This window comes from Terrapene carolina, unplaced genomic scaffold (assembly GCF_002925995.2).
Source record: "Terrapene carolina triunguis isolate 2854851 unplaced genomic scaffold, T_m_triunguis-2.0 Scaffold69, whole genome shotgun sequence".
Lineage (NCBI taxonomy): Eukaryota > Metazoa > Chordata > Testudines > Emydidae > Terrapene > Terrapene triunguis.
The window spans coordinates 40,578,298-40,603,964 of NW_020664420.1; the positions used below are offsets into that span (position 1 = coordinate 40,578,298).

General features: G+C 38.4%; 1 protein-coding gene across 1 annotated transcript in view; it reads right to left on the minus strand.

Moving 5' to 3' along the window:
* ARHGEF28 (Rho guanine nucleotide exchange factor 28) overlaps positions 1 to 25,667 on the minus strand; it is a 144,022-nt gene that overhangs the window by 55,145 nt on the left and 63,210 nt on the right. Inside the window, exons 10-14 of the mRNA XM_029910919.1 lie at positions 17,738 to 17,868; positions 9,215 to 9,516; positions 6,578 to 6,767; positions 4,885 to 4,996; positions 796 to 838 (exon numbers count right to left, since the gene is read on the minus strand). Coding sequence (XP_029766779.1) covers positions 796 to 838; positions 4,885 to 4,996; positions 6,578 to 6,767; positions 9,215 to 9,516; positions 17,738 to 17,868 — 778 coding nt within the window. The remainder of the gene's footprint in view (positions 1 to 795; positions 839 to 4,884; positions 4,997 to 6,577; positions 6,768 to 9,214; positions 9,517 to 17,737; positions 17,869 to 25,667) is intronic.

The window sequence follows — 25,667 nt, forward strand, 5'->3', positions numbered from 1 at the left end:
GGGATTTGGATTCCTGCACTTCACATACAACGGGATGGTTCCCTAGTATCCAGCCACATAGTTCCAGAACATGCAACTGATTTTTATTTGCAATAAATAAATGTAAAAGGAAATTTCAATAAAAGTTGCAAAATGAAGAACTCAAAAGTCAAGAGATGCCAGTTAAGGTTGCCTGTGAAACTGTAACTCTGCTTCCCTGTGTGTATTCATTACAAGACAGACTTTACTAACATGAACACTCAGGTTTTTTTTTAAAGTTTTTTAATGTGCACAATAAATGAACTGGAAATCCTCTCCTCATTCAGTATGCACCTTGTACATAAACAGCTCTCATGGTGTCTGGCATACAAAATAATGTGTAGAGTAACGGTAGATGCAGCACACCTACATCTAAGGGTTGTAGGGAAAAGTGCATGACATTATAGTCAACAAACAGTAAGTGGTTACAGAAGTAAAGACTATTGCACAAACAGAGAGTGCCAAATGGACTTAAGAAATGCCAAACTTTAAAGTTGCACAGTCAGGCAACAAATGTGTTGCAAATATAACATTTTTATAGACTATATCCAACTCTCACACTAGTATGGAGTATAACATAGCATTCTGAGCTTCATTAGTAAAAGGCACCACAATAGAACATGGTCTATTGGTCTATCTGAGTCTGCTACTTTTGAGTTATGATGAACATTACAAAGATGTGTGCTACTAATGTTTAACTAGTAGCATTAACATGTAAATAATGGTAGGTGGATAAAAATTACACTGCAAAAATTCATCTGTGGCAAGTGTCAATACCTTTTTTCCTTCAATTGCTCTGGCAAGCTGTATGCTCGTTGTTCTACAAAACACAAAAAGTTAATGAAAACTAACGTGGTTATATTGGGATATTTACTTGTTTGAAGCACATAACCTCCACCAGGATGTAAGCTCAGTCATTATATTCTGGCATGTTGATTGGGAATTTAGAAAGCAAAAATTATTAGAAGCAGTATTGCCCAGGATAATACAAATCGTGTATTAAACAGGTTGTATTTGACAGAGTTTGCTTGGATCTGGGTTAACATCAGAGAATGCCAGTCTTTGAAAACTGACGGATTGCTTTTAAGAAGTAAAGAAAATTAATATTGATCTTTTTCTGAGCAACCCAGTTTTTTGAATGGTTCAATCTTTCATTTTGCTTTTTAGCTATTCTTTGTAAAGCGCATACATGATTCTTTTCTATTATTTCCACGACCAGGCGTTATTTAGTTTTGTAGAGATTATCTGCAAACATATGCCTAACTTTATGTACATACTAGCCCCAACAACTTAAATGGGACTATTCCCATGCTTAAAGTTAGGTCTATGCTTAAGTACCTTCTTGAATAAGGGCCCATATGAGAAAATACCCGGCAGTTCAGCAAGTAAGATAATATATTTTATCATATATGTAATGAGAATCAAATCACATTTCAGTTAGCTGTCAGACCAAAGATGTGCAACAAGATGCTCTTCTGAAGAAATAAAGGCCATGTTCCCACAGAAAAATGAAGATAGCTTCATGCAAATTAGCACCATTGGGTTGCCATTGCAGTACTTACTACAGGGATGGAGCAGAGACATTGATTTAGAGAGTGAAATAGCCTGGAGAAGGGATCGACCACTGTTCATGAACACACCATCTACACAGCAGGGACAAATTCTTTACAGTTACATACTAGAAATATCCTCCTTTAAATACATATGTAGCCATTTTATTCCTATGTGTATTAAAAAGCTTGGTTATTGCTATGGCAGTAGGCAGTGCATTTCCTACTTTTAGATTGTACCTCATGATGCAAGAATGAAACTCTCTTATTATGGGCTAATCCTTTTGGACTCAAAAATGCAAATCCGCAAACTCAGATTGGATTTTAATTTACAAGATCAGATTTTACAAGACCCCCATTTATGGCCAAATCCTAAACAAGACGTCAAAGCGGTGGAGCCGTGGGAGTTCCCAGCTGCCGAGAAGTTGCACCTGGAAATCTCTGCTTCCCCTGCTTGCTGCAGAGTAGTTCCATGTAGCAGCACTGTCCATGCCAACATGTTGCAGTGGGGGGCAAGAGGTTGAGACAGAAGCAATGGGGCAGGAGGGCCAGCAATGTGCTCAGCAGATCCCTGATGACTAAGGCTCAGATTTTGTAAGGGATATTTTTAGTAAAAATAACAGACGGTCACGGGCAATAAACAAAAATCCAGGGAAGCCTGTGCCCAGCTGTGCTGCTGGGCGGGGTGAGGAGGAGGCACAGCCAGACATCTCCTGGGAGCCCAGATGCCCATGGGGAGTTGGAGCTCTGGGGTCCCCCTGCTGCCAGCGGCTAGGAGCTGCTAGGGGCCTCCACCAGCAGTGGCTGAGAGCTGCAGGGCTACCTGCTGACCGCAGTCCAGCCCTGGGGCAGAAAATGTCACGGAGGTTTCTGGAAGTCACAGATTCAGTGACCTCCGTGACATAATCGTAGCCCTACTGATGACCCAAATGCATTGGCCAAATCACCCCATGCTTGGAGAACACAGTGACTACAGACACTTCCGCAGCCTTGATGGGCTACAAAGTGACTATTTGTGTCCCATAGCTTGGGAAGAAGGATGATTCTAGCTCTCCCAAGCCCCAGGTAAACCCCTATTAGTTTACTCTGACTTTATATAGGAGGTCAGGGTTTAGGCCTGATTACGGCAAAGCTCTTAACCATGTGCTTAACTTTACGCAGTTGCTGCAGTCCCACTGACATTACCAGGACTTAAACACATGCTTAAGTGCTTTGCTGAATTGAGGGCTTTAGATCTTATGGGACATACGACCTTGTTCAACGTCTGCTTTTTTAGACTTCTCAGATAATCTGCAGGATGAAAAATTGCTAAAAATAAAGTTACATTTAAAAAAAAATCAATACAAATACTTGTAAACACCCCAGGTGTTGCAGATCGTGCACAAAAGAGTTCTGAGTAGAAACAAAGCTTTAATGTGGATTTGAGGGACAAAAAACAACAAATTTGAAAAAATGTTCACCTATATTTTAACCAAGATTGTTGTTGCTGTTTTTTGCGTTCTGCTATTAAGCATCACGTGAAAAATGCCCCAATCCTGCAAAAGTTTAAGCATGTGTTTAACTTTGAAATCAATGGTCCTGCAAGTTAAGCCTGTGAGTGAGTCTTCCCAAGATACAGGCCTAAATAAAATAAAGAAGCTTCTGGAACCAATTCAGGATAGCACTTAAGCACATGCCTCACTTTAAGCACATACTTAAAGTTATGCTTAAGTGCTGTCTCTGCACCTTGAAGTCTTTAAACTGTGATTTGAGGACTTCAATAGCTCAGACATAGGTTAGGGCAGGGGTAGGTAACCTATGGCACACGTGCCAAAGGTGGCATGCAAGCTGATTTTCATTGGCACTCACACTGCCCGGGTCCTGGCCACTGGTCCAGGGGGCTCTGCATTTTAATTTAATTTTAAATGAAGCTTCTTAAACATTTTAAAAACCCTATTTACTTTACATACAACAATAGTTTAGTTATATATTATAGACTTTTAGAAAGAGATCTTCTAAAAACGTTAAAATGTATTACTGGCACGCGAAACCTTAAATTAGAGTGAATAAATGAAGACTCGGCACACCACTTCTGAAAGGTTGCCGACCCCCGGGTTAGGGGTTTATTACAGGAGTGGGGGGGGTGAGATTCTGTGGCCTGTGTAGTGCAAGAGGTCAGACTAGACGATCATAATGATCCCTTCTGACCTTAAAGTCTATGACTCTATGACTCTAATAAGGAGGCTTTACCTAAATGACGCAGCACATATTAGAAAAAAAATACACAACCATTTCCAACCCAGATTTTCTCATGCTTATAGCTTGAAGTAAGAATTTTCCTTTTGGAAGAAAATCAGGTTTGTTCTTATTCCAAAAGTAATTTTAAAAAAAAACAAAGAAAATGGATTCTATTGAAAATGAACTGTTTTTCAGAGATGTGATTATGAATAAGTTTGAGTACATATCTCATACTTTACATCATTTTATGGATTTCTATTGTAGCATGTTACATAGCTTTCTCCAAGGAAGGCCTGGGTTGTTTGCTAAAAACAAACAAACAAAAAATCCTTAAAATAGAAGGCTGCTAGAAACAATTTTTAACATCTTGTAGGCAGCACATAAGCAGAACAGTTGATTATGTAACACAGGACTACGTTGTAAGGTTCTTACAAGTTTTCCTCAGTTCTCCAAGGCTGGGCAAACACCTATTAACTTCAATAGAAATCTGTCTGAGTTAGGACTGAATTGGAGCAAAGGATCAGATTATCCCTACCATGGTAAAACATGCAGAATAGGAACAGAGGGAAGGCAGGTCTGTGAGAATCCCCTCACAATGAATCCACACATCATTCCATGAAGAGGGTGGTGTTTGCTCCCCTGCCTGTGGAAAAGGTCACAGCTTACACACAAACCTCACAGATTCCCAAGGATCTGCAGGATGCGGGGACCTTGTGCACAGAGGGCCTGTGCCTCTGCACCAAGTTTGGCCTCTCTGCTGGACTCTGGAAAAGAAAATTGTGTCCGAAGCTGCCATATCTTTTCTCCTAGCCACACCTCCAGATTGCTCACTTCTCCCTTGCAGCTGTCTCTATGCCCTCCCATACTGCAGGCTCTGGACCTACAGAGTGCCCTTTGAAGGGCCAGGAGGGATGATGTGGAGGCAGCTGAGCCCCACTTCCACATGGGCTGATGGAGAGCTGCACACATAGGGGACCACTCTTTACGTGGATACCAGGGAGACAATCCAGACCTGCGTAAAGAAGTGAGCATTTGGCCTGTAGTAAGCATGGAGTTTGTGGCATTCCATACACACAAATGGAGTAGAACTAATGCTCACCTTCATTTGAATCACAAACGGTGAAGTCACGTGCAAAGCGAGATTTCCCTAATAAAACTTTGGGTGAAGAACATGAGTAAGAGCGTGACCGGATTCCAGAAAGTAATGATTCCTAGAAGAAATCAAAATGAAGGGGAAAAGCACATTAATGTTAAGGAAAGGCAATTGGTGTTACAGGAAAGTGTGTGTGTGCAAATTAGAGCAAGAAAAATCCTAAATTATTTCAATTGGTGGGGACCAAAGTCTGAACAGTGATGTTATTCTACTATATCAGATGGACAGTTATCTCCCCTGCTTTTTTCTGATGGTACTTGACATGGCATTTTCACAGCAGAACAGACCAGTGTTCCATCTAACCTAGTATTCTGTCTCCAGCCATGATCTGGATATTCCAGAGGAAGGAATTAATCTCGCTCTTCCCTCTCCCTTATGTTTATCTAATTGTGCCTGGAAACCATGAGTGAAAATCTCCTACCCCAGCTGGTGATCCGTTATTGATATGCCTTGAAAGTAAAGTCATAATTACCTGTGCAAAGCCCATTTCTTTTGAAAATTTAAATCAAACTAACATTATCTGACTTTTGTGGTTCATTAAATACATGGACTTGCATTAAAAAAACCCATATATTTTCACTACTATGCAGATATGTTATTGACATGCTAAATGCACAGGTGGCTTCACAGATAAAACAATATTCTGTTTGTTTCAGTTCCAGATTTGAAGTCAACTTTAAAGGCTCTGAAAGAAACAATAGTGATGGTCTGCGCTCTATCAGATGGAAGCTTGCATCATGACACCAACAATGAGTATATGCAGCATAAAGTGCAGTCTTTTCTCCAAAGAGGATACTATGTGGCTGAGTCACTGTTGCATGAAAACTGAACTACTTTTTACCCCTACTGAGGATGGTCATTTGAAATCATTGGCACAGATAGCATTGACATTGCCTTACAAATGCATTGATCACAATGTACCTGACCTAGAAATACTAACGGGAATTTCCATCGTGCACTTGCAGCAAAGAGAGTTTCATGTTGCAAAAAACTTTGCTGAAGAGGCCTTAAGTTCCAAAATATTGTGAAAAGAATATGTTGATTTGCAGGATAAATACTACTGAGCAGGTTGGAAAACTTCTGGGGGAAAAAGCATTTATGCTTCAACTGAGAATTTTGTTAAACTGCTCAATAGAAAGAAACCAGTATTTTTTAAAAATAGCTCTCTTGCATTTAGGTTTGGTAGTTGAACCGTTTTTCCTCTGGTATAATCTAAATCTCATGCCTATGAATAAAAGAGAGAAGAACTCTCTGTATGTGTTTGACATTTCCAGAAATAGCCAAAAGTTCAATGAAGTTACAGTAGCCAGAATATCTGTGGGAAGCATTAGCAGAGAAAGGAGTTTGTATTAGTCAGTGTATAAAATTCATCCAATTCCATGACTGTCTTTTTTAAAAATACTTGTTTGCAAAGGCATTAACCTTCCTCTTATGCCATAGAGAATACACTGGGCCACAATTTTCCTCTCTGTTATACCAGTGTAAATTAGGAAAAGCTTTGTTGACTTCTATGGAGTTAATCCAAATTTATACTAATATAATTGAGAGGTGAATGTGGCCCTTCAAATACAAATTCTTATATATTTTCAACAACTTAGTTGAAAGCAAAATAAACAAAACCAAAATTATATCCAAATACCTTTGACTGCAGATTGTTAGAGTCCATCCTGTGGATGCTATAATCCAGATCAGTGCTTGTCTCAGAAGAATCTAATTCATGCCTGCTGCCAGCTAAGGTTACTGAAGAATTGAGGGAAGGGTAGAGAATATGGGATCTGTCAGAAATCCCTTCACTTCCACTGTCTACTTCAAGGTCATCAAGACTAGAACTAAAGCATACAACAAAAAGTATGGAATGTAAAGCAATCTAATTACCAACCTTTCAAAGTTAATGCAACGAGCAAAGAGAACAATCTAGTAAATGGTGCTTGGGTTAGTCATGCTCTAGTCCTCTATCAGCTTTGTGGTCCCCCCCTTATCATGCCCATGGCTTTACTCCAGTTGCATCTTGTCTATACTTTAAAATGTGGTCATGTTGTCAAGCCCAGATACAAGAGGCTTAGAACTGGGGGTCCTTACCTGAATGCATTTGTAGAGTAAACAGGGTCTTAGATATCTGTTCCTCTTTTGCTTCTGAACTTCAAAGTCAAGTTTAAGTGAGAAGTTGCATGATAAGAAAAAGTGCAAACAGCCTATATAATGTGGCAATTCTCAGATTATTTTCTCCAACATCTGGGAATTAATGGAGGCTGGAAGGAAAAATCCACCAGGATATATACATAAAGCAGCGATATGCTGGAGGAGTTTCCTAGAAGCCACTTTTTGAGTAAGTCTGATTTTAAGGTATATAAATTATTCCTTTTTTTTTTAAAGAGAAAAATGAAGGAATATGACCAAGCTTAAAACCCCCCAACCCTCATGAAATCAAAAATTAAAACAATTAGAGAATGTTTGATTTGCAGATGTTCTTGAATATAACATTACAATGAGATTTCCTAGCAGTATCAACACCACAGGGGTGTTTCTCTGCGATCTTTTTGTCCCTTTATCTGTATACATAAGCTCATGGTTTTTTTATTAATGTGACTGAAGTGAATGGTTGACTGCTTGCAATAACATTCCAGTCTTCCAGGACAAAACGTTTAGAATATGCATGGTATTTCTCAATAACTACAGATCCAAACTAGGAATAGTAGCATTGTAACTCCTTCACGCAGCATTAAAATTCACCTAATTAAAAGATTTATTTTTCAACACAGTCCAAACCTGTTTGATCATTGGAGTTCTGGATGTTATCCATCCCTACATTTGCCATGAATGTGCCATGTGATATTGGAAAAATAAATTACTTAGGCTGTGTGTGTATTAATTTCCCCATTTGTGAAATGGGGATAACCATACTTACCTATGGCCCTGTGTACATGAGAAAAACATCACCATTGCAACCATGCTGATGAAGTTACACCATGCAAATGCCTTATGTAGACACACTGCACCCATGTGAAGCAGGACGTAGTCTATCCTGGCTTATTACAGTAACTTACACTAGGAGTTGCATGGGCACAAATTTCTCCAATATAGACAGGACCTACACAAAGGTGTCGAAGATTTATTAATGTTTGCCAAGCACTCTGAGGTCCTTGAACAAGGATGTTATTTAACAGCAAATTTGTATTATTTTACTGTAGTATTACTTCATACCTGATCTGATCCTGTAATCTGTACTCAGGAAAAACTCCCAATGAATGTTTTAGGGAGGGATAATTTTGAAGTAGACATTAAAATAGGGGACAAATCCTGCGCTGCAGCTGGGGAACACCAAGCACAGCTCAGAAAGAATGTGGTGTGTGTGTAAAGGTAGCTTTAAACCATCTTTGTGTTCCCCAATCCTGGAGCAGGTCCTATTCCCACAATAACATAGAGCTGCTTGTAGGCGAATCCTCCAGTGGCTGGACCTGTTGAGTTTAGGGCTGCTTTTTACCAGTGGAGCAGCACAAAGCAGGCCAAACACACCAGAGATTTGGGTTCATGGAATACCAATTCCTTTAGGGTCTGTTTGGAACAGGCCCTCAGTGGAGAATAACAATTATAAATTGGCTTATGCTTCACTTTCACGGTTTAGGACATTATGAAAAACTTCTCAGTGAAAATTCACACAATTAATAGTTACCTGGTTCTGTTTTTCTAGCAGGTGTCACACTTTGCAGCACCTACCACAATTTAGGCCAAGAAGTATGAAGTCGCTTAGAAACTGCTTACAGTTTGTAAGAAACAAAAGCCAAAGAAAAACAGGAAAAAACCAAAATAACTCTTTATAACCACATTATAAAAATACATAACTACATAAAGCATCACATAAAATTTGGGATATAAGTGACCACGGGACAGTTTTTCTGAAGATACTTTAGATTTTCTCTCAGTAGAGATGTTAATATTCCAGGTTTTGTTTTATTTTTCTGAACTAAAATATACTTAGTTATAATTTGTATTAATGGGTCTTCATGTGACTCCATAGACCAATTCAAGAAGAACGTTTATAGCACAGGCCACAGAGCTATTTGCCTAGCTGTTCTGATTGAGCTGCACGTTGTTAACATGCCTGGCACTGTGCTTCCAGCTGCTCCATGCACTTCTTCTCAAAGTCATGGAAACCCACCCTTACAGTATAGTTCCATGCAATACCGTGTGTGTGTGTGTATATATATATATATATAAAATAAAACATATTATTACATTTTAGTCTTTTCTGGACAATACCATCAAAACAACTCCATACCTTCTTTTTTTCATGTCAGCATATAGTTGACTTCGTTCCTTATTAAACCCACGAGACTTGAGTGGTAGATATGAACCTGCTGCATACAGATTTGAAGGTGAAGTGAAAGGCTGTGAGCCTATATTGTCTAAGTTACTCATTGCCATTTGGTTATCTTCATTTTCTGCATAAATATATTGGTTGCTTTCCTTAAGTGAGGCAGATGATGAGCTCTTGGGTGTCAGGGTTGAGTGGGTTTGATCTGTGCTTGTTTCAGTGGTGACACTGTCTACGTTAATGTAGTTAACATCCAAATCTCCAACCTGGAGCACGAGATAGATATGTATTAATGCTAGTGAAAAGCAAATAACCATGTATCGCTAGAGAATAGTGATCTTTCTTCAAACTACACTGCTCTGTACCACTGTTTTTTCCTTTATTACTTTTCTGGGGCACAGAAATTGGAGACAAACTAATATGACTAATAAGTTTTTCAGGCCTCCAGGTCATTCTTCCATAATTACAGGAGTGATGGGTTGGAATCTCAGTCTAATGCAGCAGTTTTCAATCTTTTTTCATTTGCGGGCCCCTAAAAATTTTGAATGGAGGTACAGACCCCTTTGGAAATCTTAGACATACAATGCAGACCCCCAGAGGTCCATGGACCACAGGTTGAAAACCACTTGTCTAATGGATTTCCCACTCGGTTTCATCCAGTTTATACTATGAAATAACTCACAATTTACTTTACACCTTAACAGCAGCTTTGTTTGTTTCTTAAGCTAAAATTGTGCAGCCCAGTAGTCCATAATATAGCCTAGTGTTCAGGGTTATTTGGGGAGAGGTAAAACACTGAGTCATTTCATATGGAAAAAGCAGCTTACAAGGCAGGCATGTGTCTTTCCCAATAACAGTTTCACAAAGCCTGTAAGCTTAGGGTCAGACCCTGTACATGACCTGCCATTGTGCTTCCCCAGGACTTTGACGGGGGAAGGAATCTTTATCCCAACACCATCAAGCAACCAGGGTGTCGCTCCTGTAGCTTGTGCATATGGTATACCCCTACTCTCACACACAGAAGGGAATGGCAGCTGGAGCTACATTTACTCAGGTTCAGTGCAAGGACCACGATTTGGACTTTGGTAAGTAATGGTGACTATATAACTCCTTTAGAAACCAAGGTAGATTTTCCTGTATCACTTCTGCAAAGGACATTAATGTACAGTTAAGTGTCAGTCCTTGCTTAGTTAGAAGTGGAAGGCTCTTGAAAGGATAGATGTGTAGCTAACATCTGGCTGTAGCTCAGCACCTCTAGAAAGTGCAGACATAACCAAAAAGAATGAAAGCATTGAGAGTTTCAAAAGGGAAAAGCTCTATTGTTTTAGCCTACTGACTTATTCTCATGCAATTCTGGAGGTTGTTGTAAGGTAGAGTCTTCTCTTAATAAACCATGAATAGAACTCCTACGATTTTTATAAAAGTCCTGTTTCTATATTCAAAGATATTAATCAGTCAGCAACCTGGTATCACTTTTGCTGTACTAAGCAAATCATGTACAAGAAGGGTAAAATTCTCCTCTCAGATATTACACATCAGTTCTACACTTCAATACAATGTCTGGGCAGTACTGCCATATTGCAACTATGGGCATTCCACATACATTAGCAGAGAAGAATATCAAGTCTAATTCCTGTTGTACAGATCCCACAGGAGAATGTGGCCCAAGCAAGATTCAACTTTCTGATATATTATGATGAGTTAAACTGTCAAAGGGTAGAAGCTCAGTCCTGAGGACCCCCCCCCCAAGAATATGCACATGCCACAGTGCATCTGTGATTGAACATGGAATTATCATGAGAATATGTGCAACTTGGATAAACGCAGATACAAATGGCTGTTCACACACCTAATTAGCCATTTGCATGTGCCGTTATTCAATTTACATACATAAAAGGGTAGTTTTATGCAGAATTGTGGCGATCAAAGGTGCATTATTGGACATTTTGGGTCATGACTGACCTTCAGCTGAGAAAATTTGGCCTTAACTACATGTTTTGTGTCTGTCACAAAGAACAATATCAGCTCTTAATGCAATGGGTGAATGTTTCAATGAGAGGAAAAAGAATATGAAGATGCACTTTCAATATCTCTGCCTTCTTCCAAGATTTTCACTTAATAGTATACAATAATATCTTACGTTTATATACTGCCTTTCATGCTGAAGGATCCCAAACTATTTTACAACATTTTATATATATATAAAAATAACAGAACCTCAGAGTTATGAACACCTCAGGAATGGAGGTTGTTTGTAACTCTGAAATGTTCGTAACTCTGAACAAAACGGTATGATTGTTCTTTCAAAAGTTTACAGCTGAACGTTGAGTTAATAGTGCTTTGAAAGTTTACTATGCAGAAAAAAAATGCTCCTTTCCTTTTTTTTTTTTTTGTAGTTTACGTTTAATACAGTACTGTATTGTATTTGTCTTTTTGGGGGGCGGGAGGTTTCTGCTGCTGCTGCCTGATTGCGTATTTTGGTTCCAAATGAGGTACGTGGTTGACTGGTCAGTTTGTAACTCTGGTGTTTGTAACTGAGGTTCTACTGCACAAGGATCACTTCTACCACCACAGAAATGCAGCCACCGCTCGCTGGAAGTTAGCAGCTGTTTTACAATACATAGCATCTATCCACAACAGTTTACAGTTAGGACAAGAAGTGAGGAAGAACAGCACTTTGAATTGAGATTGTGGGGAAAATTTGGATAGGTAGGATGCAATTACCCAAAATGTAGTTTGGCCAGAATCTACTGGAGCTAGTCTCCTTGCGATAAGTAATATAGCACAGTTGTTAATCACAAGCGGCCAAAACCTCAGTTTTACATCACATCTGGCAGAAAGCACTTCCAACTTTATGGTGCCCTGTAACAATAATTGGACATTGGTTTGTCTGGTCACTTATTTTTTATTCCTGTTGAATTGATAATTGAGGGTCTTGTTAATTAACAAACATGAGGAAACAAGACTCTGTTTTAGATAAGAGGGAATTTAGGTGCAAATAATCAAAGAAGAAGAGCTGTTCAGCTCATAGAAAACAAAACAAAAAAAGCTAAAGATTTACATTTTCATAAAACTTATTTTATTTATTAAAAGCATCTAATAAATGAGTTGAGAACGACAGCAGACAAGGGAACAAAGTTGCAGTTATTACATAAACATTAGGGCTGTCAAGTGATTAAAAAAATTAATCGCGCTGTTAAACAATAATAGAATACCATTTGTTTTCAAATATATTGATTTCAATTTCAACACAGAATACAAAGTGTACAGTGCTCACTTTATATTTATTTTTATTATAAATATTTGCACTGTAAAAATAAAAAATAGTATTTTTCAATTAACTTAATACAAGTACTGTAGTGCAATCTCTTTATCATGAAAGTTGAACTTACAAATGTAGAATTAGGCACAAAAAAATAACTGTGTTCAAAAATAAAACAATGTCAAACTTTGGAGCCTACAAATCCACTCAGTCCTACTTATTGTTCAGCCAATCGCTCAGACAAGCAAGTTTGCTTACATGTGTAGGAGACAATGCTGCCCGCTTCTTGTTTACAATGTCACCTGAAAGTGAGAATAGGCATTTGCATGGTACTGTTGTAGCCGGCATCGCAAGATATTTACATGCCATATGCGCTAAAGATTCATATGTCCCTTCATGCTTCAACCACCATTACAGAGGACATGTGTCCATGCTAATGATGGGTTCTGCTTGATAACGATCCAAAGCAGTGCAGATCAATGCTTGTTCATTTTCATCATCATGAGTCAGATGCCATCAGCAGAAAGTTGATTTTCTGTTTTGGTGGTTCGGGTTCTGTAGTTTCCACATCAGAGTGTTTCTCTTTTAAGACTTCTGAAAGCATGCTCCACACCTCGTCCCTCTCAGATTTTGGAAGGCACTTCAGATTCCTAAGCCTTGGGTTGAGTGCTGTAGCTAGTTTTAGAAATCTCACATTAGTACCTTCTTTGCATTTTGTCAAGTCTGCAGTGAAAGTGTTCTTAAAATGAACAATATGCTGAGTCATCATCCAAGACTGCTATAACATGAAATATATGGCAGAATGAGGGTAACACACAGAGCAGGAGACTTACATTCTCCCCCAAGAAGTTCAGTCACAAATTTAATTAACATTATTTTTTAACAAGCGTCATCAGCATGGAAGCATGTCCTCTGGAATGGTTGCCAAAGCATAAAGGGGCATATGAATGTTTAGCATATCTGGCACATAAATACCTTGCAATGCTGGCTACAAAAGTGCCATACGAACGCCTGTTCTCACTTTTAGGTGACATTGTAAATAAGAAGAGGGCAGCATTATCTCCCGTAAATATAAACAAACTTGTTTGTCTGAGCGATTGGCTGAACAAGAAGGAGGACTGAATGGACTTGTAGACTCTAAAGTTTTACATTGTTTTGTTTTCAGGGTGGATAAAAAAATCAATGATTAAAAAAAAAAGATTAAAAAAAATCGGATTTTTTTATTTAAATCTGATTTTTTTGATAAAATGCTTTTTGAGGGAAAAACCTATGTAAAGATAGTTTTAATTAAGATATACCATAGCTCAAAGATATCTCATCATGGAATAAGGATTATAAATTCTAATTCTATAGTATGAGACAATATATTCATGTAATGTTTAATGAGTTCCAATATTTCATGGATTAGGGACCCAATTTTACGGGGTTCCAGGGGCTTCTGTATAGATTATTTAAATTAATCTTTCTATCTACCCAATGGGACTCAGTGCTCAGTCTAGAAGATACCATCAGAGATGCTTAGTTTTGCAGTTCTCAAACTGTGGATTTGTGTCTCCAGAGATAACATGCTTGTTAACAGCCAAAATGTGTTTAAATAAAAAAATAATATACAGAGGTGAGAAATAGCAGACCTCAACCCTATTGTCCCTGTGCAAATTTGTGTACACAGAGTCAATCCCTTACCTCTCTAAAAATGCAAAGTTTCAAAAAGTTCAATGAATAGAAGATTGTTGGGGGCGGAATAGATCTGGACAAGGAGAAGAAGTCTGGAGATAAATGTGAAAAGGGAGGGACAGGCAGAAACAAAAGTGAAACTGTTTGAGCAGCATATTCCAGAAGTTTTGAGGTTTTTCTGAGTGTAGCCTTCATTGCTTTGAGATCTACCATACCATTCTCTCACTAGAAGGGAAAACGTATAATGGCCGCAAGCCGTAAAAGACCCAGTTTGGGAATATCTTAATGAAGTTCCTCTACCTGTGGGTAAGACAGGGATGTGTGCAAAATGCAAACAGTGCAACAAAGAAATGCAAGGCCTGGTTGCCCGAATGAAACAACATCATGAGAAGTGTTCCTTCTCAGGAGGAAGCCCCGTTGAAGATGATGAAAGGAACATATCTGAACATGCAGGATCTTCAGGTTGATAAACTTTTTTATTTCATACTTCTTTCTTAAGGACTGCCTGTCTTCCTTCTGGACTATTCTTGAATTCTCATGTTTGAGCAAAAAATATAGTTGTTACTCTACGGTACTATCATTTTAGATGCAGTTGTGATAAAAAATAAATAGCTGAAATAGGCAGATCTTCCTTTTACAATTTCACCTTTAAAGTAGTACTGAGTGTCAGTGAATGCAATGAGTAATACTAAATGATCAGTATGATAATAATAATTCAATAACTACATTGACTTATTTTGTTTAGGAGAATCCACCCTCAACATACAGGAGACTGAAGACTATCCACCTTCAAGATCACCATCATTTTCTATAGTTTCAGAGTTATCTGCCAATGATAGTGTTTCAGTCACATCATGTATGTCACAGCCATAGTATATCGCCTGTAGCAAAAAGAAAAAAAAATTCTCCATCATCCAGAAACAACCATAGATAAGTTTGTGATAAGAACCAGCAGATTACAAAAAAGAGGTAATTGATGAAAAAATTGCCCTGTTTGTTTTTGCAACAAACACTCCTTTCCGTATGATTGAGAACCCACATTTCATTAACATGGTTCAGTCATTAAGACCAGGACACAGTCCACCCAACAGAGCAGATGTCACAGACAAATTGCTGGATAAAGTGTATGAAAGAGAAATTGAGCAGTGTGCAAAAGATCTAGAGGGTGAAATTGTTAACCTGAGTCTTGATGGGTGGAGCAATGTCCACAATGATCCTGTTGTATGTGCTTGTGTGACAACAGAAGAAGGGAATGTCTTCCTTACAGAAACAATTGATGCATCAGAAAATGCACACACAGCAGAATGCTTACAAGAAGTAGCAGTAAAAGCTGTAACAAACTGTGAAAAAAAAATCAAATGTCTAGTATGCAGCTTGGTCACAGACAATGCTGTAAATGTATCCAAGATGAGAAGAAATTTAGAAGAGAGTAAAGAGAGTCCCAAGCTAATAACATACTGTTGCAGTGCTCATTTGATGCACCTCCTAGCCAAAGACTTCAGTGTTCCAGAAATAAAGGCTAATGTTGTTGAAATTGCAAAATACTTCCATAAGAACCACTTTGCAGCAGCTGCTCTGAAAAAAGTAGGAGGAACCAAGCTAACTCTCCCACAAGACGTGCGATGGAACTCGGTAGTGGACCGTTTTGAGCACTATATCAAGAACTGGCCTAATCTGATGAATTTGTGAACAAAATCGTGAAAAAATAGATGGCACTGTCAAAGTCAAAGTTCTCAACATTGGGCTTAAGAGAAATGTTGAACACATGCTGAGTACCGTGAAGCCTATTTCGGTAGCCTTGAACAAAATGCAGGGAAATAGCTGTTTTATTGCTGACGCTGTTGAAATTTGGAAGGAACTGAGTGAGATCTTAAAAACAGAAATATGCAATGACAGAGTTAAATTACAAGCATTAAAAAAACGAATGGGACAAGCTCTATTTCCATCTCATTTTCTTGCAAATATTCTCAATACTCGGTACCAGGGTCAAACCTTAACTGCTGAAGAAGAGGAGTTGGCTATGACATGGACATCCAGCAATCATCCCTCCATAATGCCAACTATAATAAACTTCAGAGCTAAAGGTGAACCATTCAAGAAATATATGTTTGCTGATGATGTTTTAAAGAAAGCCACACCAGTGAACTGGTGGAAGTCACTTAAGCATTTGGATTCAGAGACTGTTGAAGTGATAATCTCACTTTTAACAGCAGTAGCTTCTTCTGCTGGTGTAGAAAGAATATTTTCTTCCTTTAGACTAATTCATTCCAAATTGAGAAATCATTTGGGACCTGAAAAAGCAGGAAAGCTTGTTTTTCTTTTCCAGATTATGAACAAACAGGAAAATGAAGGTGAAGACGACTGAGTTAGCTGCAGAAGCCAATATTTTAAGTTTCTCATGTTGACCTGGCTGACACAGTCGATTTAAATTTTTTTTTAATATTTCATTTAACCATTTTGGTTAAAAACAATTTTAACAAAAACAAACCTGATTTTAAAAAACTTGAATGTTTAACTAAATTCAAAAATTCATATGCTTGTTTTGTTAAAATATTATATGTTTGCTGTTGAAGAAAAAAATCCAGAATATGTAACATTGTTGTTTTAGTTAAATAAAACAATTTAAATGTCTGTCTGGTGATATTCTCCTCATAATACAGCACAGCAAGAAAATCCTCCAAATATTAATGATTAACCTGTTGAATTGGAGATAGTTCAACTCCCAGTGACTTCATAAATATCTGCTTCAGTTACCTTTGGTAAATGAAATAATCAAACAGTCCTTCGTTTTCTGATATAGCTGTAAAACTAATCTGAAAAGTTTTCAAAATAAATCACTTTAAAAATGTATAGTGTGTACCTTCTAAAAATGAAACTTACAGCTATCTCTGAGTTGTGAAGAATATGTATTAAGGTTATAACCAACAAGAATGCACTTTTATGTAGAAATCAAGGATTAAATCGAGTCTTCCTGACTAGTGATTTAAATAATGATTTAAATCAATTTGATTTAAATCAAATCCTCCCTGTTTGTTTTTAGTGCAGTTATGTAACAAAAAAAAAAATCTACATTTGTAAGTTGCACTTTCACGATAAAGAGATTGCGCAACAGTACTTGCAAGAGGTGAATTGAAAAATAGTGTTTCTTTTTATCATTTTTACAGTGCAAATATTTGTAATAAAATAATATAAAGTGAGCACTGTACATTTTGAATTCTGTGTTGTAACTGAAATTGATATATTTGAAAATGCAGAAAAACATCCAAAATATTGAATACATTTCAATTGGTATTCTATTGTTTAACGGTGCAACTAAAACTGCGATTAATCACAATTAATTTTTTTAATCACGATTAATTTTTTTGAGTTAATCGCATGAATGAACTGCGATTAATCAACAGTCCTAATAAACATATGTCATATTTATAAACATAAATCACTGGAAGGCTCTACCGACTGACTCACATTTTACTAAAATTCAAATAATATATTTTACCAGGAGACAATGAACAGCAGTGTACTGAGAGCACAAAGATGCAAGATTATCTTACTTGATCCACTACCATGCAATTTGCATACACTTCATCACTTCCATTCAGCATGGTAGTAAGTGTGGCTGAAGCAAAGAAGGTAGGTGGATTTGGGGATTTCTTGAGGACATCAAGTGTAGAATGTCGTTGCTCTGGAATGAAATATGGGAAAATACAGAATTTATTTTTTCATACCACTTCCTTTTCTCTTCTCTATTCTGCCATAAAAATAGCTAAGCCTAGTCACTAAGCATCAAATTTTAAAGAGACTATTATTAGTTATGCCCAGAACATTTAAGACAACATTTCTGCATTCATTCAAAAATCTGCATTTGTATGCAAAAGCTCTCTGCCAAACTACCTGATTTCACGACATTTGTCAAAAGGAAATTAGTGAGCAACAAATACAGCTGAGTGACATTTTTTGGCCAAAAACTTTTTTTTTCTCCAAAAAATGAAGATTTAGCTTGACCAAAACATTTTGTCAATTAAGCCAAACTGTTTCAGTCAAAAAAAATAAAAATTTCCCCACAAATGTTGAAACGTTTCATTTTGACACTTCCCAAATGAAACGTTTTGATTTTTCAGGCATGATTCACGAAGGGACTTACATGCCATTGATAAAATGGAAGAGGAGGTGGAGCCTAGTGGATAGGGCATTCACCGGGAGCAGGGACACCCGGTTTCTATTTCCTGCTTCAATTAATATTTCATTATTTACACATATTGGAACAGCTTCAATAGGAGAAACAGAGAGACTCAGGCCAGAACAGCCAATAACCTGGTGGCTAGGGCATTCACTGGGGAATCAAATCCCTTCTTCAGAGCAGGGACTCAAACCTGGGTCTCCCATTTCCAAGGTGAGTGCCTTAGCCAATGGGCTATTAGGTAGAAGGAGGGCACCGCTACCCCCACCATCGCCTCTGTTTTGTGAACGGTTCCTAAGCCTCTTGGTGAATCTAGTCCTTCTGTTCAAAATTTCCTTTGCTTTTATTAAAAAACAGTAAGAATGCCCAAAATCAAAACAAAACATTTTGTTCAACCCAAAACAATTTTTTTTCAGAATTTTTGGCCAAAAATTCAGAAAAATGTTCAGTTTTGGGTTGATCCAAAATAATTTTTTTTTCAATTTCTCAAAATTGCAACAAGCCAAAAAATCAGTTACTTGCACAGCTCTAGCAACACATTAATGTTCAATAAACTGCAAATGAGAATAGTGGTAGCTATCTACCTAGCTACCCAAGCATGGCACTGTGGACCATCTTAAATCCTACATATTTTCAGATTTTGCTTATAGTAAAAATTATTACCACCATTTTACAGATGGAGAAACCAGAATATAGCAGCAGCCATGCTGGAGCCTGGGGAAAGGATTTCTTCCCTGGTTCCACACAGACTCCAGTGTGCCGTCCAGCCAGATCTACAGTGTACTACTTCCAGGATTTTCCTTATGTAGGATAGTAACTTCCTTTTTACATTTTTGCAGAAGGACATTTAAAGGCAGTTTATAAATATCAGAGTAATATGCTTTGTAATGAAATGACTGATGGCATTAATTACTGCACAGTTTCATTCACCTTTAAATACTCTATAGTGTCACACCTTTAGTGCTGTGGGTGCAATAGAAAGCCTTTCATTATTATTTTCATAACAATGAAATACAAATTGGAAGGACCTTGTACTCCAACCCAGCCTCCAAGACAAGATCCATATTTAGTTACCAGCATAATTCATTCATTGGTATAGGAATCTAGCTCTATGATAGATATTGTCCATGTCAATTTTAAACAAAAATGTGTATGTGCGAGAAGCATACTATGGAAGGTGATAAGTATGCAAAAAGCTGTGCAGAGCTTAGCAATTTCTATTTCTGATCCATGGTTCAGAAAAAAAAAACCTGGGAAAAGTTTACGTACCACAAAAACATATTTACTGGTTTGTCAAACTACCATCTTTCCCACATGATTTTAGAAACCAGTATCTGGACAAGCTGCTAGAAGCAGAAAACAAGGATTCATGCCATTTAAAAACAAGGATTCCTAGCCCTTGGATAGAATTGGTTTCTATTTTCAAACTGCATTAGGATTCTGTTCCTGATATACGGTGACAGAATTTGAAAGGTGTACAAGGTGAGATAAGATTTTGGGACTGGGATGGAATTTATGTAACTATGGTATATTATATAAGATCTGAACTTCTCGTGTCAAAAGACATTACACATTTACATTCAAACAGTGCCTTCATTTTCTCAGATATTCTCTATCATTCTACCATGCTACTTTCAATATGGTAGAAAAATAAATAGATAAATAATTATCAATTATTTATTTGGCGTATGGAATCCGGTTGAGCCAAGCCACAACGTTCTGATCCATGATATTCAAGGCACGAAGACCTCCAGGAAGTTGAGTCATTTTGGAGTCCTCAACAATGTGTCATGGTTTCTGGCTGCCCACATTGATATAGGGGACTGTCTCTGAAACGCCACCGAAATTCTGCTGCAGCACAAATTCTATGTCCGGTACGAAACCAGTTCAGAAGGCTTCATTGCCTTTGCGGTAAATCAAACCCAGGTTGACGCTGAGTGGGGTCCAAGAGAAAATAATTATCTGTCACTTTCTCTGCAGACCATAAAGCTTGCCATCCATCCTCTACTGTAAATCCCTCACCCAGTAAACTTATCCACAACAGGCGCCATGAGGGCAGAAGACCATGTGGTGCATTAAACGAGTTTTTAATTAATGGTAGATGTGGTATATCAAGCAATTTGGTCACAAGCTTTGCTATGTTTTCCTCTCTGCAAACACTGGGCAGAGCAATATTGCAGACAACCAGTAACCATGGTACAGCAATACATTTAAGTGTGCCTGAAATAATATGCATGGTGGAATTTAGTTGTAAATTGATCATCTTTGTGTGAGACGAGTGAGCCCATACTGGAGTGCACTACTCTGCCACTGAATAACAGAGTGTCAAGGCTGAAGTGTGTAAAGTTTGGACATTGGCACCGCATGTCGTTCCGGAGAGTTTTCTGAGCTGGTTGTTGCGCGTTTTGACCTTAGTCACTGTCTTTATAAGATTGTCACACTATGCGAGAGTTCTATCCAACGTGACGCCAAGATAGACTGGGTAGGAATCATGCTTTATTTGCTGACCATTGAGAACTATGTTCAGTTCTCTGCCCACTTGTGCATGATGCAAGTGGAAGACACTTTACACAGTCTTACTTCCACTTGGTAGCAAGGTGCCACCGATGACAATAATCGGCCATAACCACCATATTTGCATTCAGAACATTCTCAAGTATGTCAAAGGAGTGCAACTGAGTGCTGAGATATATACAAACTTGCGAGACCCGATATACGGTAGGTCATTTGAACAATGCTTATCAATAAAATGCAGTTAATAAGTGACCATTTCTCACCTGTTGTAATAAATCAGGACTTGGCCTGACAGTAAGACACTGCCAGTGAAGGCTGTGCATGTTTTTCTTTTGAAACTATAACAACTTCTTGATTTCATGATTAATTAATAAAAGGTTACTAAAAATACTGTACCTATGACACACATTTTTTACTTTAGTTTCTACCAAAATACCCACAGCTTTGGATGTTGCAGGATGCTGGTTCCATACCCTATTGTTTTATCCAAGAGAAAAACCTAGCTCAGCTATGGAAACATTTTCAGTGTGTTCTGCAGACACCTTGCTTTTCAAGCTGCTTATGAGGAGAGGGCTCATGCACAAATTCACCACTTAGCAGACCAATCTGCCTAATTAGATAGTCCTAAATATTAGTCAAGTTGGTAAATGTAGCCTCAACTCAGCAGCTGATTGCTGAATTTGAAAGCTATCAGATAGCAACAATGCACAAAGTGCCAGCCAGTTCAGTTTTAGGCAGGATGGGCAGTCATGGACTTGAAAGGTGACATTCCAAAAAAACATGTAAAATCAGGAGTTCCCTATTGAAATCAACGGCAATACACTGATGTAAAACTGACTGAGAGATACATCAGGCTCTTTAATTTTTAAAAAGTATAAACATTTTCAGTAAAGACAGGTTTGACCCAAGTTTGTCTGGCATCAAAAACTATACAGCAATTTCCTCTCAGTTCTATGGACTACAACCTATTTCCTGCAAAGCACAGGAGGAGGAGGAGGAAACCAATAAAGATTTGCGGATATAGGCGGAAAAACAAAGAAAACAATGCAATTGCCTCTGGAAGATGCTGTATGGCCCTCAAAGTGCACAGAGACATGAGATAAGATGTGACGGCAATGACTGGAAATTACACTGGTCAAGGTCTGGGACGTGCTTTATTTAATCCAGGACCAGTGCCAAAATAGCAATGCTAGACCAAGGAATAATGCCCATCCCCCACAATCAACAGAAGAGGGATCCTGAATGGACCACAGGTGATGTACACAGTGCCTGAGAGGAGAGGGGGAGCAGCGAATGGAGGAACATGTGTGTGGCTGGAGGGGGGGGTTGCTCCACCCCAAACAGCCTCCTTCCCATTGGCAGGGGATGGCGTAACAGGCTAGCCAATCAGTCTCTCCCAGACTTTTCAAAAGCCTCTTGCTCCTACTACCTACCCAGTAGTCCCTTCTCCTTAGCTGCAGTGTAGCTGCTGCAGTTTTTAGGATGCTACAGGTCTGACCAATTGCCTGTTTTGGGATCAAGAAGGAATTTTTCCTGTTGAACCAAATTGGCAAGAGGTCTGATGGGTTTTTTTCCCGCCTTCCTCAAAGCATCATGGTCAGGATACATCATCACAGTCAGGATACAGCATTCAAGCCTTTAAAAGGTTCATATTAGGAAGGACTGTTTAGCTCATCTCTACTTGTAGGCAGTGTTCCAGTGCAGATAAGGCTAAAAGGGACCATTGCCAAGGGGTAAATGAGATCCAGCATTATGTCCTTTTACCTATGGGAGAAAAAGGAGACCTGAAGTCTTTGCAGACTGAGGTCCTCCCTTTGGATCCTTTACTACCCCTCCACTTGGAGGGATGGGACGTGGAGGGATGGAAAGGATTCAGAAGTGAACTAAGTCCTAAGCATAGGCCAAGAGGTATTCCCTGGGTTATTGGTTATATGGTAGGAGCCCTGTAACTCATCAGGACCCAATTAAATGCCTGGTATGTGAGAATGGGGGGCGGGGCACATAACACCCCTCTCCATTGTTAAATCAAGTTGTGGTTTGAACCTTAAACCCCATCCCACGTGTCTGTCATTGGTTCACCTGCATGTCCTGATCAAATACAGGCTTCAGATCATTGTGAAATCTCATCTCTCACAACCCATGAGGATTGAAAGAAAAATCTTCTTGCCACCTGGAAGTTGAAAATTCCAATTTTTAAATGGTATACTATAAACTATTTGGTTTCTAGCCCTGACAGGTTTGTGGGATTTCAGACCACAAAACCACATCCTTTATATTACCGTTTTGCTTTTCCTTCCTGCTTGAATTCCAAAATGATATTCGTGACTGCCATCTTGAGAACTGTTGGAGCTATAAACCAATTCTTTATGCCTGACTAAAACCTGGAATCCCTGTTTTAAAACTGTATAAATCATTGTTTTCTACAGAAGTTTGGCAGATATTTGGCAGTTAAAATCACATGGAAAATGTTGGTATTTGGCAAACCAGTAAATGGCAAGTGAACTTTTCAAGTGCTGGTTCTGAACCATGGATCAGAAAATAAAAATAAAGAGCCCTGCACAGCTTCTTACATACTTATTACTTTCCACAATATGCTCCCCCTCTAGTACATATACATTTCGATTGCAGTTGGCATGGGCAACACTCAGACAGTAGAGTGTATAGAGTTAATATACTGCTCTGAATAACAGTCTAGGTATCAGGCTTTTTTGAATCAATGTGCAAATCAGAGCCAATTCCTATTGAGATGGTTTACTCATGTAAGCAACAGACCCCACTGCTGCAGTGCTGCAATCAAGTAACTGACCATGCTACAAGTTATGCATCCCAAGCCGAAGACAAATCCATGTTATATTTTTATTCATAGGGCACTTTTAATACCACATACAATACTGCATGATTTTACTACTATATAAGGGAGCAATAATCTGGTGCAGAAACCTCCAACAAAGAGCTGCTGCAAATACACATGGGCATATTAAGATATATAATTCTTTGGGATATTTTCAGCCACTAAATCTTTATTTATAGCATTTTATTAGTTAATAGGGGTAATGTGTTTTGCTGGTGATGCTTCAGTTGGTTTATTTTTAAAGCTGCAGTCTCTGAATAGTCCAATGGGCTTTTAACTAAAAATTAAACCTCAGTGGATTATTTGGGCTTTCCAATATAATGCAAGCCTGCAGCTCTTACAAAAGCAGAACCTCCCACTGATTTCATACGTGCATGAAAAGACTACTAAGTCAGTCTAACTTCATAACAGGAAAAGTATTTCAAGACTTTGCTGAACTCATGTGAGAGCACTAATAATTATACATTGACCGCGCTAGTAACTTATTTCCTCTGGAAAGGCCAGGTCATTTTTTTAGACTGTCAAAACCATAGCAAGCGTACATGTTACAGACTGCTTTCTGCCTGACATGCAATCAGTTACAATTCAAATACTGCACTTGATCCTGATGTCAGAGAAATCAATAGCAAAACTCTTATTGATTTCGATGGAAGTAACTTCTGGCCCATTATATTACAAATCGGCTGCCAATATTAACATGCTGAAAGCCCTTACTTAGGTCACTGAAAAATTAGAAATGCCAACTAAAAAAGTGGTTTCAACAAAAATACCTCAATAATACCCATCTATCCTATCAGTTGCTATGATTGAAGACCCAAGATAAAATATAGTTAAAAGAAATGGGCCAAATTCGCAAAGCTGGTGCAAGGATGTGTAGAGTATGGTGAACCCTATGACAGATGAGGTCATGGCATTTGAGTCACCCCTTTAGATGGCATATGGCATCTGCCTGTGATTGGCACTGTGGGTTCTACAGAATGGAGCTTTCATTGCCTCCAGTATGAATTCCGAAGGTGGAAGACTCTAAGAAGAGTCACACAACTGGTATCACTGTGGGTCATCCTACACACACACACTCCAACGCTGCCTGCTTTCAGGCTATGCAATTCTGTTGTAGTCCTCTTGCCCTGTAAATAGCATTATGGCTTTTTTATGTGGCCACAACCTGGTACCTCAGCACAGTTTCTGCCACCCCAGAGCTCCCCCCTCACCTTTAAGCCAACATACACTGGTGAAAACCCAGCAGTTGGTGTTTAGGGTGATGGTGAATATGCCCTAAAACATTTATATGTCTGACAGATTGTTGTAAGGGGTTGTGATTTATTTACCCAGAAAAATCTGACAGATTCAAAATCAAGAGGTCATTAAGGTCCTCACTTTTTAATGCAATTTTCAAGCAGGGCTGGCTGCATTGCTCTAAGTGACAAATCTCAATACTATTAAGCCATGTTCCGTAGCAAGACAATAGGCAAAGTTAGTATAAAAAAGCATGCCTGTCTCGATTAACAGAGTTGTTGTAGCCATATCGTTAACAGGATATTAGAGAGACAAGGCAGGTGAGGTAATATCTTGTCTCCCTCACCTATAGAAGTTGGGCCAATAAAAGATATTAACTCACCCACCTTTTCTCTCTATTAACAGAGTATGTAGATCAACAACATTGACATGATAAATGAAGATTTAAATGACAGCAAAGAACGTTATTGTTATTTAGATCCAAAAGCAAAAAAAAAAAATGTTGCTGGAGGAGAGAAATAATAATGGCCAAAAGTTAAAAAAGTATTAGTTGGAAACACAGTGCATCATCTAACTTTATTCTCCATCATGTTAAGTTGTCATCCTACCTGAGGATCGCACATTTCAGCAAGCAGGGACGCTAACAAAAATATGTTCATTTTTAACAACAGAGCTTCAAAATAGTATTAATTTTGAATGTGTT